This window comes from Leucoraja erinacea, chromosome 25 (genome assembly GCF_028641065.1).
Source record: "Leucoraja erinacea ecotype New England chromosome 25, Leri_hhj_1, whole genome shotgun sequence".
Lineage (NCBI taxonomy): Eukaryota > Metazoa > Chordata > Chondrichthyes > Rajiformes > Rajidae > Leucoraja > Leucoraja erinaceus.
In genome coordinates this window covers 320,490-339,709 of record NC_073401.1, presented here as the reverse complement: position 1 = coordinate 339,709, position 19,220 = coordinate 320,490, and the positions used below count along the sequence as shown (strand labels likewise).

The window sequence follows — 19,220 nt, the reverse complement described above, 5'->3', positions numbered from 1 at the left end:
ATCCAGCCCATTTACAGAATGTGTTTCCCAGTCAATGTGTGTCTAATATTTGCACCACTCTGCTGTTTTGTACTCTGTTATATTTATTGGTGTATTAATTATTGCTATGTGTATGTTGTTTGCTCGGTGAGTTTCAGTTGAGCAAAGAATTTCGTTCCACACCATTATCTGTTTGACAATAAACAAGCCTCGTATTTTCTAATCTAATCTTTCAAGTGGAATGTTTACAGCTGGCAGATGAAGGAGAAGTTCAGCCCAGCAGGCTGTCAGAAGGTGAGGTGGGTCTTGTATCTGGCATACTGCCCACTCAAGGTGTGAAAATAATGCAGGCAAGAACAGAAATCATGATTTACGTCAACACTTCCAGAATTCACAGACAGTCCTGTGAAAGGTGGCGGGTCAGCTTACCTTCCTTGTATAGCTCGAACGCAGTGGACAGCTCCGGGATGGTAGGTGCACATACTCCCATGTTCAATGTCACATCCGTAGTCTGGCTGCAGTAGAAATGAGATTGACCAGTCAATGCAGCCTCAGTTATCCCGAGCCACATTCTGGATTCACAACCCCTCCCCTGCCAACACAGATCTGAGTCCATGCCCTTGCCATGGGCACAAGCAACACCACATAGCTTCTACTCAAGGGAAAAATAAACCACAAGGGGAATTATGTTCAATGCTTCCCTAATAGTCTTTGAAAAAATATATATTGCTAAAATGTATTAGCATGAATTCCCTATGTTCTTTTCATATTCTCATTTCACATACTTCTCACCATAGAGGAGGCCATTCAGTCTATGGAGTATATGATGATTCTCAGTAATCTCTCAAATCCCATTTCCCCCTCTAATGTCCCTGTTATCTCTCTATTATGTACTCATCAACCCTACCTGTTTCTCCTGTTCCTATACCTGACGCAGCCAGTTAACTTACCAGCTCATGTTTGGGATACGAGAGGAATCCAGAGACAGAGGAAATCCATGCAGTTACAGAGAGAATATGCAAACCCCTGCTCTGGGTCAGAATCAAAGCTGGGTCCCTCATGATGCAAGGAAGCAGCACTAACTGCTGCAACATCTTGTGTGCCTGGTCTCCAGCTACCCTCTGTAATGTTGCTACATTGGAAGGGGGTGCTTATATTCCAGCATGCAGTCCTTATATTGATTGGTGGAAGATCAGTGCCAATGCTGTGTGACAATGAATGGGGAGCATCCAAACAATAATGCATGGTCATTGTCTTTCCTGCATTTAAATCATGCCGAGTTTTCTCCATTTATTCTCATTGCTAACAAAGCCACCATGTTTCTATCTGTTATCTATACAGAAACACAGTTGGAGATCTAAGCGAGAAGATTCTTAGATTGGCATGGAAAGGGCTGCATATCTTAAAGCAAAAGCTCATAGTTGACTTGTTTGTGGATAGCACACCTCTTCTCACCTTCCCACACGTGCAGTATAGTCTGTATAGACCCCTGATAAACTAAATACTATGTAAACTAACAAGGCTGGCATTGAGTTATTGAAGGCAAAACCACCAAACGTTGCAGATGGAGGTCATTGGTCACAAAAGGCTCATCCACAAATACATCATCCACTTGCCCATCCCAATTTCCCAAGACTAGACCATGTGTTGCCCTCTCCCATGTGGGGCCCTCTACATATTGCCTGAGGAAACTTTCCTGAACACATTTGACAAATTCTGCCCCATCTAAACTTTTTCTCCTCCGTATTTACCGAGGAGAAAGACAGGAGGGTGGAGGAACTTGGGGCAGTCAATGTAAGTATCTTGGGAGTAGTCCGTGTTACGGTCTAAGAGATGCTGAAGGTACTATCGTGTATGAAAGCAGAATCTAATCTGATATATCTGAGGACATTGCGGAAAACTAGAGAGGAAATTGCGGGCCTTGGTTGAAATTTACGAGTTGTCTTTAAATACAGGGGAGGTGCTGGAAGACTGGAGGGTGGAAAATGTTGTGCCTTTATTCAAGGAGGGCTCCAGGGAAAACGCTGGGAACTATAGGCCAGTGTGTTTAATACTATAGTTGGAATGTTACTAGAGGGTATTCGTAATACAGGTATTTAGATGTACGTGGGAGGTCGTATCTCACAAATCTGATTGATTTTTTTGAAGACGTGAACAAAAGGGTAGATGAGGGCAGAGCTGTAGATGTTGTGTACATGGATTACAGTAGGGATTCGACTAGGTTCCCCTTGGTAGGCTGCTCTGGAAGGTTAGATCGCATGGGATCCAAGGAGAGATAGCTGAATGGATAGCAAATGGGCTTCATGGATGGAAGCAGAGGGTGATGGTGGAAGGTTGCTTCTCAGACTGGAGGCTTGTGACTAGTGGTGAGCCTCAGGGTTCGGTGCTGGGCCCGTTACTGTTTGTCATCTACATCAATGATTTGGATGAGAACATACAGGGCAAGATTAACAAGTTTGCTGATGATACACAAGTAGGTGGTTTTGCAGATAGTGAAGATGGTTGTGAAAAATTTCAGCAGGATCTAGATCGATTAGCCAGGTGGGCTGAGGATTGGTTGATGGAATACAGAGTAATGTGAGGTGTTACATTTTGGGAAGTATATCATGGGCAGGACCTACACAGTGAATGGTAGAGCTCTGGGGAGTGTTGTAGAGCAGAGGGATCAAAGAGTACAGGTGCATGGTTCCTTGAAGATGGAGACGCAGGTAGATTAGGTGGTCAAAAAGTATTTTGGCCCATTGGCCTTCATAGTATGGAGTATATAAATTTGGAGGTGATGTTGCAGTTGTATAAGACTGCATTTAGAGTATTGTGTTCAGTTCTGGGCACCACGTTATAGGAAAGATGTAGTCAAGCTGGAAAGGGTACAGAAAAGATTTACGAGGATGTTGCCAGAACTAGAGGGTCTGAACTATAGAGAAAAGTTGAGTAAGCTGGGATTCTATTCCTTGGAGTCCAGGAGGATGAGGGGATGATCTTATAGAGGTGTATAAAATCATGAGAGGAATAGATCGGGTAGATGCACAGAGTCTCTTGCCCAGAGTAGGTAAATTGAGGACCAAAGTACATAGCTTTAAGGTGAAGGGGAAAAGATTTAATAGGAATCGGAGGTAACATTTTTACACCAAGGGTGGTGGGTGTATGGAACAAGCTGCCACAGGAGGTAGTTGAGGCTGGGACCATCCCAACATTTTAGAAAGTTAGACAGGTACATGGTTAGGACAGGTTTGGAGGGATATGGACCAAATACCAGTGTAGCTGGGACATGTTGGCCGGTGTGGGCAAGTTGTGACGAAGGTCCCGTTTCAACACTGTATCACTCTATGACTCTATGACTATCACCCGTTCCTCTTTTACCCTCACTTGCATCTCTCCTGAAGGAACTGCATGTACCCTGGAACATTAGGCTGCCAGTCCTGTCCCTCCTTCAACCAGGTTTCTGTAATGGCTACAATGTCCCAGTCACACATATCTATCCATGCCCTAAGCTCATCCATCATCAGGTCTCGTGCATTGAAATGAATGCAATTCTGATCACCAGTCCTTCATCACTCCCTTCCCTTCTCCTGTCTATTCTGTCCACTGAACCTTCTTTCATCACCATGCATACCAGCTTCCAGGCTCACATCTGCCACATCCTGCACAGGATCATATCAGTCGGGATTCACACTGAGAGGGGGAAGAGTTTAAGAGGCAACCTTTGGTTGATTAGTCTCATCTGGTGGGATTTGTAGGCAAGTGTCACAGTTTGGCTAAGTGTGTTGTTTCCAGCTGCCAAAGGTAGGTTAATTACTGGTTATTAAGTGGAGTGGTCACAGCAAGAATGGAACTGAGGTTTGGGCTCAGTAGGCTTCGGCGAGAAGAGGCTTCGATAAGGTTTGCTCTGTAACTCTTTAGCAAATGGTTTGTCTGAAGAAGGGTCTCGACCTGAAACATCATCCATTCCTTCTCTCTAGAGATGCTGCCTGTCCTGCTGAGTTACTCCAGCTTTTCGTGTCTCTCTATAGACTAGAGCAGCACAGGAATAGGCCCTTCCACCCAGAATGTTTACACTGAACATGATGCCGTTAAAATGATTACTTCTGCCTGTACATGATCCATGTCCCTCTACTCCTTGCACTATCATGTGCCTATATAACTATATAACTATATAACAATTACAGCACGGAAACAGGCCATCTCGACCCTTCTAGTCCGTGCCGAACATGTATTCTCCCCTAGTCCCATATACATGCGCTCAGACCATAACCCTCCATTCCTTTCCCGTTCATATAACTATCCAATTTATTTTTAAATGATAAAAACAAACCTGCCTCCACCACCTTCACTGGAAGCTCATTCCACACAGCCACCACTCTCTGAGTAAAGAAGTTCCCCCTCATCTTACCCCTAAACGTCTATCCCTTAATTCTCAAGTCATGTCCCCTTGTTTGAATCTTCCCTACTCTCAGTGGGAAAAGCTTATCCACATCAACTCTGTCTATCCCTCTCATCATTTTAAAGACCTCTATCAAGTCCCCCCTTAACCTTCTGAGCTCCAAAGAATAAAGCCCTAACTTGTTCAACCTTTCTCTGTAACTTAGTTGCTGAAACCCAGGCAACATTCTAGTAAATCTCCTCTGTACTCTCTCTATTAGTGTTGACATCTATTTTGTTGACCAAAATTGTACACCATTCTCCAGAATTGGCCTCACCAATGCCTTGTACAATTTTAACATTACATTTTATATGCATCTATAAGCATCTTAAAAGCCACTATCGTATCTGCCTCCAACACCACCACTGGGAAAAAGGTCTCACTGTCTATCCTATCTATGTTTATGATAATTTAATATATTTCTATCAAGTCTCCTCTCAACCCCTGACATTCCAGAGAAAACAGTCCAAGTCTATCCAAACTTGTTGCAGAACGCCTCTAATCCAGGCAGCATTTTGGTAAACCTCTGCACACACTCCCAAGTCTCCACATCCTTACAATATAGACCAGAACTGCACGCAATACACCAAATGCGGCCTAACCAATGTCTTATAGAGCCGCATCCTGATTTCCTGAATCTTACGCTCAATGTCCCTAGCATTGAAGGCAAGCATAGCATATGCATTGCTTACCACACTATCTACTTGTGCAGTCCCCTCCAGTGAGCTATGAACTTGGACTTCTGCAAACCTCTGTACAACAATGCCGTTCAGGGTCTTGTCATTAACTGTATACTATCCACATACATTCAACCTCCCAAAATGTACCACTTCACACTTTAGTTTAGTTTAGAGATACAGCGCTGAAACAGGCCCATCAGCCTACCGGGTCCGCACCGACCAGCGATCCCCGCACATTAACACTATCCCACTAGGGACAATTTTTACATTTATCAAGCAAATTAACCTACAAACCTGTGCGTTTTTGAAGTGTGAGGGTAGGGTGTTGACGTGGATAGAAAATTGGTTGGCAGACAGGAAGCAAGGAGTAGGAGTGAACGGGTCCTTTTCAGAATGGCAGGCAGTGGCGAGTGGAGTGCCGCAAGGCTCGGTGTTGGGGCCGCAACTGATTACCATATATATTAATGATTTGGAAGAAGGAATTAGGAGCAACACTAGCAAGATTACGGATGACACAAAGCTGGGTGGCAGTGTGAACTGTGAAGAGGATGTGAGGAGTTTGCAGGGTGACCTGGACAGGTTGAGTGAGTGGGAAGATTCATGGCAGATGCAGTATAATATAGATAAATGTGAGGTTATCCACTTTGGTGACAAAAACAAGGGGGCAGATTATTATCTCTATGAGGTTAGGTTAGGTAAGGGGGACCTTGTACACCAGTCACTGAAAGTTGGCTTACAGTTACAGCAGGCAGTGAAGAAAGCTAATGGAATGTAGGCCTTCATAACAAGAGGATTTCAGTATAGGAATAAAAAGGTTCTTCTGCAGGTGTATAGTGCTCTGGTAAGACCACATCTGGAGTATTTTGTACAGTTTTGGTCTAATTTGAGGAAGGACATCCTTGTGATTGGGGCAGTGCAGCGTAGGTTCGCGAGATTGATCCCTGGGATGGTGGGGCTGTCATATGAGGAAAGAATGAAAAGACTAGGCTTGTATTCACTGGAGTTTAGAAGGATGAGGGGTTCTCATAGAAACATATAATATTGTAAAAGGACTGGACAAGCTAGATGCAGGAAAAATGTTCCCAATGTTGGGCGAGTCCAGAACCAGGGGCCACAGTCTTAGAATAAAGGGGAGGCCATTTAAGACTGAGGTAAGAAAAAACTTTTTCACCCAGAGTTGTGAATTTGTAGAATTCCCTGCCACAGAGGGCAGTGGAGGCCAAGTCACTGGATGGATTTAAGAGAGAGCTCATATTCTGTTTTGCTTTTTTTTTCTCTCTAGTTTTGTTTTTTCCTTTTTCTCTTTTTTTTCTTTGTCTTTTTATCTTTTTGTTTTTTTTATACATAAGTTTTCTTTTAAACATTTAACCATATTTACATAGAGATCGGGAGGTCTGTTTTCAATGTGTATTTTAACACTGGACTCATATTTAGGTTATACCTGTTATTAATGGAATCATGATCCCTATGTATCAATACCATTATCATGTTTATCGTTTTTCTTTTTTTTTGTTGTTTTGTTTTTGAAAAAAAGCTAATAAAAAGATTTTAAAAGAAAGAAAGGATTTAAGAGAGAGTTAGATAGAGCTCTAGGGGCTAGTGGAATCAAGGGATATGGGGAGAAGGCAGGCACGGGTTATTGATAGGGGACGATCAGCCATGATCACAATGAATGGCAGTGTTGACTCGAAGGGCCGAATGGCCTCCTCTTGCACCTATTTTCTATGTTTGTTTCTATGTCTATGTTTCTATCTCTGAGAAAACGCAAGTAGATCACAGGGAGAGCTTATAAACTTGGTATAGACAGCACCCTTAGTCGGGATCAATCCTGGGTCTCTGGCGCTGCTTTCGCTGTAAGGCAGCAACTCTACTGCTGCGCCACCATGACTTGCCCAAATTAAATTCCATTTTCCATTTCTCGACCCGAAACGTCACCCATTCCTTCTCTCCAGAGATTCTGCCTGATCTGCTTGAGTTACTCCAGCTTTCTATGTCTATCTTTGGTTTAAACCAGCACCTGCAATTCCTTTCTACATTATACTGTTATATGTAATATGTTATATGAACTCCTAGATCTCTCTGCTCTTCAACATTCCCCAGGGCCCTACCATTCACTGTGCAGATCTTGTAGTGATTAGACTGTCCGAAATGCAATACCGTGAACTAATAAAACTCCATTATCATTCCTCAGCCCACTTGCCCAGCTGATCAAGAGCCTGTCATTTTTAATAATCATCTGCACTGTCTATGATACCACCTAGTTTAGTGTTATTTGCAAACTAAATAATTATACCGTACATTCTCAGGCTAACCTTTGATATAAACCACAAACAGCAATGGGCCAAGAACTGATATCTCAAGCCACCATTCGCCAGTGGCCTTCAGTCTCAATAGCACCTGACCACCACCACCCTCTGCTTCCTTCCATGAAGCCAATTCTGTATCCGGTTAGCTAGCTGTCCCTGGATCCCATGCGATCTGACCTTTCAGAGCAGCCTGCAATGTGGAGTCAGTGAAGTCTAGGCTTTACGGTTATAACAAGGGAAGGGCTTGAGTGCCACGGCAACCAGCAAAGGTGATTGACACCCCTGAGTACATAACAGGGTATGCAGAGGAACCAGGAAATTTGGGAGTAAAGAGAGTGATTATTTTTGCAATGTCCATCTGAGATGAAAGATATAATAGATCATTTAGTTCTCTGCTCAATGAAATATTGCACTTACGTGAAATCGCCCTGTATCGGCTCGAGATTGTGCCATTGTACAGGGACAGTCTGCGATCTCCGACAGGAAATCAGGAAGGGTTTTTTCAAGCTCGACCCATTTTAGGCACTTGTCTTTTGCCCAGGCAGCAGAATTTCCCCTGAAGTCTTTTCCCAGGTGCCAGGCGAGAGCGTGACTTGGACTCCAGAGTGCCCTTACGTTCCTGAATCAATATAAAGCATCTCAATGACAGACTGATCTTCTTATTCTATAAACTATGCAAATCTAAAGAAAGTCCACTGACAGTGGCCTGTAATTCATTTGTGTGTGAACATTTATACCAAAGTAAAACAAGAAAAGGTGAAACTAGACATGGCTGGAAAGGGTGCAGAGAAAATCTATGAGCATGTCGCCACGACTCGAGGGCCTGAGCTATAGTGAAAGGTTGAGCAGGCTAGAACTTTAATCCTTGCAGTGCAGGAGGATGAAAGGTGATCTTATAGAGATGTATAAGATCCAAGAGAAAAAAAACAGGCAAATGCACAGTCTTTTACCCAGAGAAGGGAAATCAAGAACCAGAGGACATAGGTTTAAAGTGAGTTGGGAAAGATTTAATCGGTACATGAGGGGCAACCTTTTCACACAAAGGGTGGTGGGTGTATGGAATGAGCTGTCAGAGGAGGTAATTGAGGTGGGTATTATAACAGTTGAAATACATTTGGACAGGTACATGGATAGGAACCATTTGGAAGCATATAGGCCAAACACAGGTAAGTGGGTTTACAATCTCATGAAACTACACTGCACTGCCTTAATCACAAGGACGTCCTTATTCAATTTAGGAGACCAAAACTGTACACAATACTCTAGATGTGGTCTCACCAGAGCCCTATACAACTGCAGAAGAACCTCTTTACTCCTATACTGAAATCCTCTAGTTATGAAGACCAACATTCCATTAGCTTTCTTCACTGCCTGCTGTACCTGCACGCCAACTTTCAGTGATCGGTGTACAAGGACGCCCAGGTCTCGCTGTACCTCCCCATTACCTAACCTAACCCCCTTGAGATAATAATCTGCTCCCTTGTTTTTGCCGCCAAAGTGGATAACCTCACATTTATCTATATTATACTGCATCTGCCACGCATCTGCCCACTCACTCAACCTGTCCAGGTCACCACAAAGAACGTCAGGTGCCGGTTTGCAAAAAAAAGGCACAAAGTGCTGCAGTAACTCAACGGGTCAGGCAGCATCTCTGAAGAACATGGATCAGTGATGTTTTGGGTCAGGGCCCTTCTTCAGACTAATTGTGGTAGGGAGGGGAAAAAAGCTGTAAGAGAGGAGGTGCAGGACAAAACCTGGCACAGGTGGATACATGTAAAGGTTTTAAATCAAAAATCCCCTTCACCTATCACTTGCCAGGCTTTGGCCTGCTCCACCTTTCTTCCAGCTTTCTTCCCCTCCCTACCACAATCAGTCTGAAGAAGGGTCTCGACCCGAAACATCATCTGCCCATGTTCTTCAGAAATGCTGCCTGATCCGTTACCTGACCAACACTTTATGTCTTATAGTCACACAGTCGTACAGCATGGAAACAGGCCTTGAGGCACAACTTGCCCATGTAAACCAATATGCCCCATCTACACTGATCCATGGGATGGCAGGACTGTCATACCAGGAAAGATTGAAAAGACTAGGCTCGTATTCACTGGAGTTTAGAAGGATGAACTTACAAAATTCTTAAGGGGGTTGGACAGGCTAGATGCAGGAAGATTGTCCCCGATGTTGGGGAAGTCCAGGACAAGGGGTCACAGCTTAAGGATAAGGGGGAAATCCTTTAAAACCGAGATGAGAAGAACTTTTTTCACACAGAGAGTGGTGAATCTCTGGAACTCTCTGCCACAGCGGGTAGTTGAGTCCAGTTCATTGGCTATATTTAAGAGGGAGTTAGATGTGGCCCTTGTGGCCAAGGGGATCAGGGGGTATGGAGAGAGGCAGGTACGGGATACTGAGTTGGATGATCAGCCATGATCATATTAAATGGCGGTGCAGGCTCGAAGGGCCGAATGGCCTACTCCTGCACCTAATTTCTATGTTTCTATGTTTCTATGAGGGGTGATCTTATAGAAACATATAAAATTATAAAAGGACTGGACAAGCTAGATGTAGGAAAAATGTTCCCAATGTTGGGCGAGTCCAGAACCAGGGGCCACAGTCTTAGAATAAAGGGGAGGCCATTTAAGACTGAGGTGAGAAAAAACTTTTTCACCCTGAGAGTTGTGAATTTGTGGAATTCCCTGCCACAGAGGGCAGTGGAGGCCAAGTCGCTGGATGGATTTAAGAGGGAGTTAGGTAGAGCTCTAGGGGCTAGTGGAATCAAGGGATATGGGGAAAAGGCAGGCACGGGTTATTGATTGGGGCCGATCAGCCATGATTTCAATGAATGGTGGTGCTGACTCGAATGGCCAAATGGCCTCCTCCTGACCAATTTTCTATGTTTCTTCTATGTTTCTATGTTTACTAAAATGAAACAGTACTTTGCACTCATGCCATTTTGGGAAGTTCCACTTGGGAATAATTTGGCTGCTAATACATGAGTAGCTAGTGAATGCCAATCACTATGCTTCCTCCACCAGCACGTCTTAAACATGAGAGACATCATGAGTCCTGGCCATCAAATCGGACAAACGGCATGAATTTACCTTCTACTTTCAGCCCCTAAAGAGAAGTGGAAGGTTAGACTCCAATCACAGAGGGAAGACATTGGACAACTTGGGACCATGAACAAGAGCAACATGAATCAAGAATCCAGCAACCTATGCTGCTAATGCAGACTCTGAGATCCTAATGGGAAAGACTGATCATGCTCCTGTGCCACCCAAGACTGAATGCAGTGGCAGTAAGAAGCAGTGAGCAGTGAGATTAATGCCTGAAGTGAGATCTCGATGCTAGGTTAAGGTAATTGTGGCCAAGGTTAATGGAAGCAGTCACGCATGTTATTAACCAGCTGGAACATTAAACACACACTTACCATGTGCACACATTTGCTTCAAGCTATTCAACTATTCAAGCATGTTGTAATCACACACATCCCAATGCAGTTATCAACACTTTTCCCTCTCTCGCAGGAGAAGATTGCACATATTTGCAGGACAGACAAGAGCCCATAATCTGCCACCAGACTGTGGTGAATTGAAGAGAAAGTGCTGTCATCCTAAGCTCAGCCACCAGAGGGCAACAGAAGATGCAAGAACTTTGAAGATATCATTATATTCATATTTAGTCCTCCACTGCACACTGCTTTAATTCCTCGTTCTTTCACTTTCACCATATCCTTTCAGGAAAGCTTCCCCATTCCAAAGAGGAAGAAGACATTGTAACAATGTTTAGTTTAGTTTAGAGATACAGCGCGGGAACACCTCCACCCACCAGGTCCGCGCCGATAACACTATCCTACACCCACTGGGGACAATTTTTACATTTACTAAGCCAATTAACCTACAAACCTGTATGTGTTTGAAGTGTGGGAGGAAACTGAAGATCTCGGAGAAAACCCACGCAGGTGACGAGGAGAATGTACAAACACCTTACAGACAGCACCCATAGTCGGGATCGAACCCGGACTCCGGTGCTGAAAGCACTGTAAGGCAGCAACTCTACCGCTGTGCCACCGTGGCTGCCCGTGACTCTGGTAGTTGTATCCTCCAATTCAGATTCTTAATCATTGGTAGGGAATAGAGGGTATTTGGGGGAATCTTGAGTCGATAGGTGGACTTCAGCCATGCCAAGAGGCAAGGGACCAGTATAGGCATCTGGGATCAAATGTATCCCTGGAGGAGTTTTGGAGTATACTTAAGAAGGAAATAAGGAAGGGGAAGGAGATAAAAAAGGGGGTAGAAGATAACTATGGCAGATTATATTAAGGGAAGTTTAGTTTAGTGGTACAGCACGGAAACAGGCCCTTCGACCCACCGAGTCCACGGCGATAAATGATCCCCGCACATAGGGAATTGAAGAATACAGTTGAACAGAGGGATCTGGGAATAACCGTGCATAGTTCCTTGAAGGTGGAATCTCATATAGATAGGGTGGTAAAGAAAGCTTTTGGTATGCTAGCCTTTATAAATCAGAGCATTGAGTATAGAAGTTGGGATGTAATGTTAAAATTGTACAAGGCATTGGTGAGACCAAATCTGGAGTATGGTGTACAATTTTGGTCGCCCAATTATAGGAAGGATGTCAATAGAATAGCAGAGTACAGAGGAGATTTACTAGAATGTTGCCTGGTTTTCAACAACTAAGTTACAGAGAAAGGTTGAATAAGTTAGGTCTTTATTCTCTGGAGCGCAGAAGGTTAAGGGGGGACTTGATAGAGGTCTTTAAAATGATGAGAGGGATAGACAGAGTTGATGTGGATCAGCTTTTCCCTTTGAGAATAGAGAAGATTCAAACAAGAGGACATGACTTCAGAATTAAGGACAGAAGTTTAGGGGTAACATGAGGGGGAACTTCTTTACTCAGAGAATGGTAGCGGTGTGGAATGAGCTTCCAGTGGAAGTGGTGGAGGCAGGTTCGTTGGTATCATTTAAAAATAAATTGGATAGGCATATGGATGAGAAGGGAATGGAGGGTTATGGTATGAGTACAGGCAGGTGGGACTAAGGGGAAAAAGTTGTTCGGCACGGACTTGTAGGGCCGAGATGGCCTGTTTCCGTACTGTAATTGTTATATGGTTATATGGTTATATGGTTACTAACATTATCCTACACACACTGGCGACAATTTACACTTATACCAAGCGGTCATGAGGAGAATTTACCAGGGACGTGTGGGGCAGGGGAGGCAGAGCTTCACCTGTCATACTCCACTGAAAAAAGCTGTTACTATACGTAAAGAAAAATAATAATAAAATAAATATAAAGATTTTTCTACTGATCTGTTATAAATGTCATTTTATAGTCAAAATCATCATATTTGAATCAGAATCAGAATCAGAATCAATTTATTTGTCATTTGGACCCCTGGAGGTCCAAACGAAATGCCGTTTCTGCAGCCATACATAACACACAAATAGACCCCAGACACAACATAATTACATTTAACATAAACATCCATCACATAACTGTGATGGAGGCCAAATAAACGTATCTCTCCACTGCACTCTCCCCCCCCCCGATGTCAGAGTCAAAGTCATAGCCCCCGGCTGGCGATGGCGATTGTCCCGCGGCCATTAAAGCCACGCCGGGTGGTGCGAGGTCGCACACCGGGTCTTGGTGTTGGTGCCCCCGGTGTGCGCTCGCAGAGTCCGCGGCCATTCCAGCCGCGCGGGGCAGTGGTGTCAGGCCCCGCTCCAGGAGCTCTTCGACCCCGCAACTCGGGCGGGAGAAGTCGCCGCCGCAGAAGCCCCGCAAGCGGTCTCCCCCCCCAGGGAGCCGTGGGCTCGTCGCCGTCGTCCACAGAAGAGAGCCTCCTTCTCTCTCCGGCAGCAGCAGCAGCAGCAGCAGCAACAGCACCAGCAGCAAACCGCTCCGGACCCGGCCAGCTCCGCGACGGGAACGGTGAGTCGGCACCTGAGTCCCCGGTCTCTTCCTGTTGGAGGCCGCTCCTCGTTACGGCCTCAACGACGACTGAGACCCGACGAGAAAAGGTCGGGTCTCAGTGCAGGGAGAGATTCAAAAAGTTTCCCCCCCCCCCCCCACCCCCACCCCCCCCCACTGTACACAACCCAACATAAAATAACAAACACTACATAAAAACACAGACAAAAAATAATAAAAACGCGGACAGGCTGCAGAGGCCGCTGCTGGCCAGAGCCGCGCCGCCTACCGGATATACCAGAGCTCCGCTGCAAATACAGGGAGGGATGAGCTGTGAGGCAGCGACAAGCTGAGCCTCCCCTCTGATTGCGCAACGCCTCAGAAACTAGATGGAGCATGGGCAATAAGTGTGTGCCTGTTACTATCTCTCTGTATTTCACCAATGTTTGTAGACTCCTTCATTACATGTCCTCACCTTCCATACTTCAGGTAAACTTATTTCATGTATAAAGATATTTAGGCTCGCTAGTCTCGTCATAAAACTGCAATGAAAAAGCACCAGGGGAGGGAGCTATCACATTTGCCTCACTGAGGGGGGCGTGTCTTGAGCCCAGTGGAGGGAGAGCAAGCGTCAATTACGTAGTCTCAGCCCACGTAATTGGCACTCGCTCTCCCTCCATGTTAGCTAGCTCTAGCAAAAAACTTCCAGCGGCTGCAAAAATGGAAAACATTATATCTAACCTTAAACATTTCTCAAAATTGGACTTTCAATCAAAACAGAGAGTGATAAACACTGGAAGACCAATGCCTGAGCTTAACGACCTACTTCAAACAAAGGGACAGATAGAAACACGGTGGTTTCAAATGGAGTGGTACCAACGAAAAGACGGGTTCATATGTGTGTAAATCTGGCTCTGATACTAGCCAGTGCCTCCCCTGCCATTGACCTCACCGCACGTCACAGGAATGTACAAACTCCAGACAGACAGCACCAGAAGTCAGGATCGAACCCGGGGCTCCAGTGCTGCAAGCGCTGTAAGGCAGCAACTCTATAGCCACCCTAAATATCCACAAATATTTTATGTTCAATAAGGGAAAGAGGGTAATGAAAGAGAGAATAGGGGCACTCAGAAATCAACATGGTCTCAGAAGGACAAGGTCCTCTGTTATTACCATGGAGAGAAACATGACAACTGGAGAATGGTGATTATGTTGAAAAGTTAATGATGTTGAAAGGACAATCTCTGTTATGGGTCAAGTACTAAGGCATACATCTCCAAGGCTTGATCAGATATATCCGAGGACACTGTGGGAAGAAATTGCAGGTGGCCTGGCTGAGATACATGAAGCATTATCAGACACAGTGAGGAGACAGAAGACTGGAGGGTGGCTAATGTTGTGTCTCTATCTAACAAAGGCTGCAAGGAAAAGCATTGGAATTATAGGCCAGTCAGCCTAACATCCTTGATAGACAAGTATACTGATGGGCAATCTGAGGGATAAAATATGTATGCATTTGTATAGTTAGGGGCTGATTAGGGATAGTCAGCATGATTTTGTACGTGGGAGATCGTATCTTATGAGAATGACTGAGTTTTCTGAAGAAGTAACCAAAATGGTTAACGAGAGCAAAGCTGTTGACATTGTCAGCATATCCTTCAAGAAGGCATTTGAGAAGGTTCTGCATGCTAGGCTGCTCTGGAATATATATAAATGACAAGGAGATAAATGTAGATGGGTTGGTGAGTAATATCGTTGACGGCACCAACATTGGAGGAGTTGCAGACAGTGAGGAATGCTGCCAGAAGATACAACGGGATATAGACCACCTGCACAACACCTCACATAACCTGAGCAAGTGTGAGGTGTTGTGCTTTGGGAGGTTGAATATAAGGGGAAAGTATAGTTACTGGCAAATCCCTTAAGAGCATTAATGCGCAAAGGGATCTTGGAGTCCAAGTTCATAGCTCACCTAAGGTGGCAGCACAAGTAGATAGGGTGGTAAAGAAGTTGTATGGTATGCTTGCTTTCATTGCTAGGGGCATTGAGTATAAGAGTCAGGAAGTCTATGAGACTTTGTTTGGGCCACATCTGCTCGCCCCATTACAGGAAGGATGTTAATGGTTTGTTAATGATTTGTAGACGGTGCAGAGGTAGTTTACCAGAATACTGTCTGGACTGGACGGTTTCACCAACAGGGAGAGTTTGGATAGATTTAGATTGTTTCTCTGGAACGTTGGAGGTTGAGGGGAGACTTGATAGAAATATATAAAATCAAGAAAGGCATAGATAGGGTAGACAGTCTGAACGTTTTCTCAGGGTCAAAATGTCCAACACAAGACGGCAAAGCCAAAAGATGAGAGGGGGAAAGTTTAAAGGAAATTTAGGGGGGAGATGGCTTCAAAGATTGCAATTGATATACAGCTGATTATAATCTTTCCATAATCTGATTATAATCTTTACTACATGGTTTACTCAAAGTCCCATTGTTACAATCCAACATAGATAAAGAAGAGATAGCATTATCAGATAAATCATTAAATGGGGTTTTCTTAATACATTGTTGAAAATGTTTCTACAGAAGTCCAATAAACTCAACAATGCTCTAATTATACCTTTCCATGGTCTTTTGCCTCCCGAATGTAAAGGAAATGAAGATGGTGGTATTTTTAGATGGTGAAGATGGTTGTCAAAAATTGCAGATGAATCGGTTGGGCAGGTGGCCTGAGGGATGTTTGATGGAAGTGTGAGGTGTTGTATTTTGGGAAGTCTAACCAGGGCAGGACTTACAGAGCGAATGGCGGGGCTCTGGGTAGTGTTGTAGGGATCTAGGAGGGCTGGTACATAGATTCTTGAAAATGGCGTCTGAAAGATAAGGTGGACAAGGTTTTTGACACATTCATCAGTCAGAATATTGGGTGTAGAAGATGGGAGGTCATATTACAGTTGTACATGTCATTGGTGAGACCACATTTAGAGTATTGTGTTCAGTTTTGGTCATCCATATATAGGAAAGATTTTATTAAGCTGGAAAGGATGCAGAAAATATTTATGTGGATATTGCAAGGACTCTAATAATAATAATATCTTTATTATCATTGGACAAGAACAACGAGATTATTGCGACCTAGAAGTTGTTGGGGTTTCAGCAACTAAGTTACATAGAAAGGTTGAACAAGTTAGGGTTTTATTCTTTGGAGCGCAGAAGGTTAAGGGGGGACGATAGTGGTTTTTTAGTTTAGACAGGTTGACGTGGATCTTTTCCCACTGATAGGGAAGATTCAACAAGGGGACATGACTTGAGAATTAAGGGACTGAAAGGATGCATGAGGGGGAACTTCTTTACTCAGAGAGTGGTTCTGTGTGGAATGAGCTTCCAAAGGGTGGAGGCAGGTTCGTTTTTATCATTTAAAAATCAATTGGATAGTTATATGGACGGGAAGGGAATGGCAGGTTATGGTCTGAGCGCAGGTATAAGGGTCTAGGGGAGATTATGTGTTCGGCACGGACTAGAAGGGTCGAGCTGGCCTGTTTCCGTGCTGTAATTGTTATATGGTTATATGGTTATATGACCTCCATATCGATGCTATAAAATAAATAAATAAGGTAAAAGTACAAATAGCTCCATGTACACTGAGGTTAAAAATGACAGCGGCTGTCACTGTGTTGAGAGAAGTCAGTTGTGATTATGAGGGCAAAGACAGATTATGGGGGATGCTTGGCAGACTGATTCAGTGCCGTTGTAGCTCTAGGGAAAAAGCCATGGAAGAAGTTCAAACAGACGGTGGCATGGGTGTATGAAGTCCTTACAGATGCTGATGGCTTTTCTGAGGCAGCGTGCGTTGTAGATGTCTTCCAGGGCTGGGAGCTGTATCCCAATGATCTACTTGTGTAGATGGGGCATTTGGGTCGGCATGGGCAAGTTAGGCCAAAGGGCCTGTTTCCACAGTTCTCAGACTCCATGACTATGAAGAGAATTAGTGAAAGTTTGCATTTTGCACCTGCTCAGTATGAACTGATCATCACTCTCTGGTGACGATGAACTCTTTCTACAGATGGTGCCCAACTTAATGAGTGTTCCCAACCAGTTTCTGTACTCATTTCAGTTTTCCTACATTTGTATTCTTTTGTCTTTCAATGCAAGTTCTTATTTCTAATTATTTGTCAGTATTTTATGGCATTTCAATTAAAGTTATTTAAAAAAATATTTTAATTTGTTAATTTGTTGGAATTTGTTTTCAAATGTCATTAACAAATTAAGATTTTTTTAAATAACTGGAAATTCTGTTACTGTAGTTCAGGGGTGAGCCTTCAGATGCAGTTCCATGCTTTGTTTGGTTCATCTCACAGAAATTGAGAGTCAACACTGACCACAACACAAGGTTTAGTTTAATGTCCAGGTTAAGGCTGACCCTGGGGAATGAACAGATTTTTTTACAGACTTTGTCCATGTCAGAAAAAGCACAAAAATCACCCAATATCGTATCAATCTCCACTGTATTGTAATGAATGGCATAAAAAACATATAAAATTGATAAGAGATAATTATTACCAAAAGAGGAGAGAAGGAAGAGACTAATTCTGCCGTGTGTACAGATGAATGGTTGTAAATGTGTTGTGTTTTTGAATTTGATACCATTACCGTAGCATGTTCTTACATGGGGGTGGCATGTTGTTCACCTGACCATGACATGTATCGCTGATCACCTCTCATCATATCTGCACCAATGGTGAGGTAAGCTAGTGTACTCACCGTGCTCCCTCTGGTTCCATCTGGCCAGTGATCCGTAACATTCCAATCTCCCATTTCAAATAGGCCGTTTGAGCAGGTTGGGGGGTGAAGGTGAATATTCCACTGTTCTGAACAGATTTTACAAGTGAGTATAGATATGTCCAAACTCCCTTCCAGGAATCGGAGTACGGTAAACCTGAGAAGAGATTTGCAATGAGTGGACTATTTCAAATTGTGTTTATTAAATCACTCCACATTTCCCCTACAGAGTACGTGGTTAAATTATGAAATTATTTAGTGTATATTTCACTGAATTCAAGTCCCAAAGGGTCTTATATATAATAGAGACCAGCCTAAAGTCAGCAATCCAAAGGATATGGATCCACTACTAGACTCGTGAAATTGTACCAGAAAGTTATTTTTTCCATTTCCGTTGGCAAAACGATTTTAATGGCTGGGCCAGGTTGAGATGTCATTGGAGAGGTACATAGTGGTAAATGACCTACATAGTTGGAATAGTTGCTTGTTGGTTGTCCAACAAAAGGAAGGGCAATGGAGAGAAGATCCCACTAGTTGGAATTTCATGATTTACCTTTTTTACCTTAGTATTGTTTTAACTATTATCACCTGTACCGTGATAAAAACATTTTGTATACGATCCAGGCAAATTATACCATACATAAGAACATCACATATAGTGCAAAAGAGAAAATAAGCAGAGAGCAAAATATGTTACAGCTCCAGGTAAAGTGTCGATTAAAAGAAAACTTCTAATGATGTAGAAGGAGGGCACATGGCCCATAAATGTTCCCACCAATTCATTCTCCTACCTATTTCCTGATAGTCTGTTCACCTTCATAAACCCATCAACTCCCCATCCGTAAACCCAGCTTCACTGCAGGGCAATTTAAACAATGTGGGATGTGAGAGGCATTGGGAGCGTTTAGTGGAAACCTGCACATCAGAGGGTAAAGGGTCAAATACATCTGATTATGTCCCTCATGATAGCCGATGCAGAAGAATAAGATATGTGGAATGTACAACAAGTTGGTGGTTTTGGTTCAGAATTGGCTTACTCAGAGAAGACTGGGAGTGTGGTGGAACGGGTGGTCAGTGACCACTGGAGTACCATAGGGATCTGTGCTGGGATCAATAAACTACTTGGACATA

General features: G+C 43.7%; 1 protein-coding gene across 1 annotated transcript in view; it reads right to left on the bottom strand.

Moving 5' to 3' along the window:
* susd2 (sushi domain containing 2) overlaps positions 1-19,220 on the bottom strand; it is a 140,956-nt gene that overhangs the window by 75,569 nt on the left and 46,167 nt on the right. Inside the window, exons 6-8 of the mRNA XM_055655565.1 lie at positions 18,072-18,246; positions 7,803-8,004; positions 409-494 (exon numbers count right to left, since the gene is read on the bottom strand). Of these exons, the coding sequence (XP_055511540.1) occupies positions 409-494; positions 7,803-8,004; positions 18,072-18,246 (463 nt within the window). The remainder of the gene's footprint in view (positions 1-408; positions 495-7,802; positions 8,005-18,071; positions 18,247-19,220) is intronic.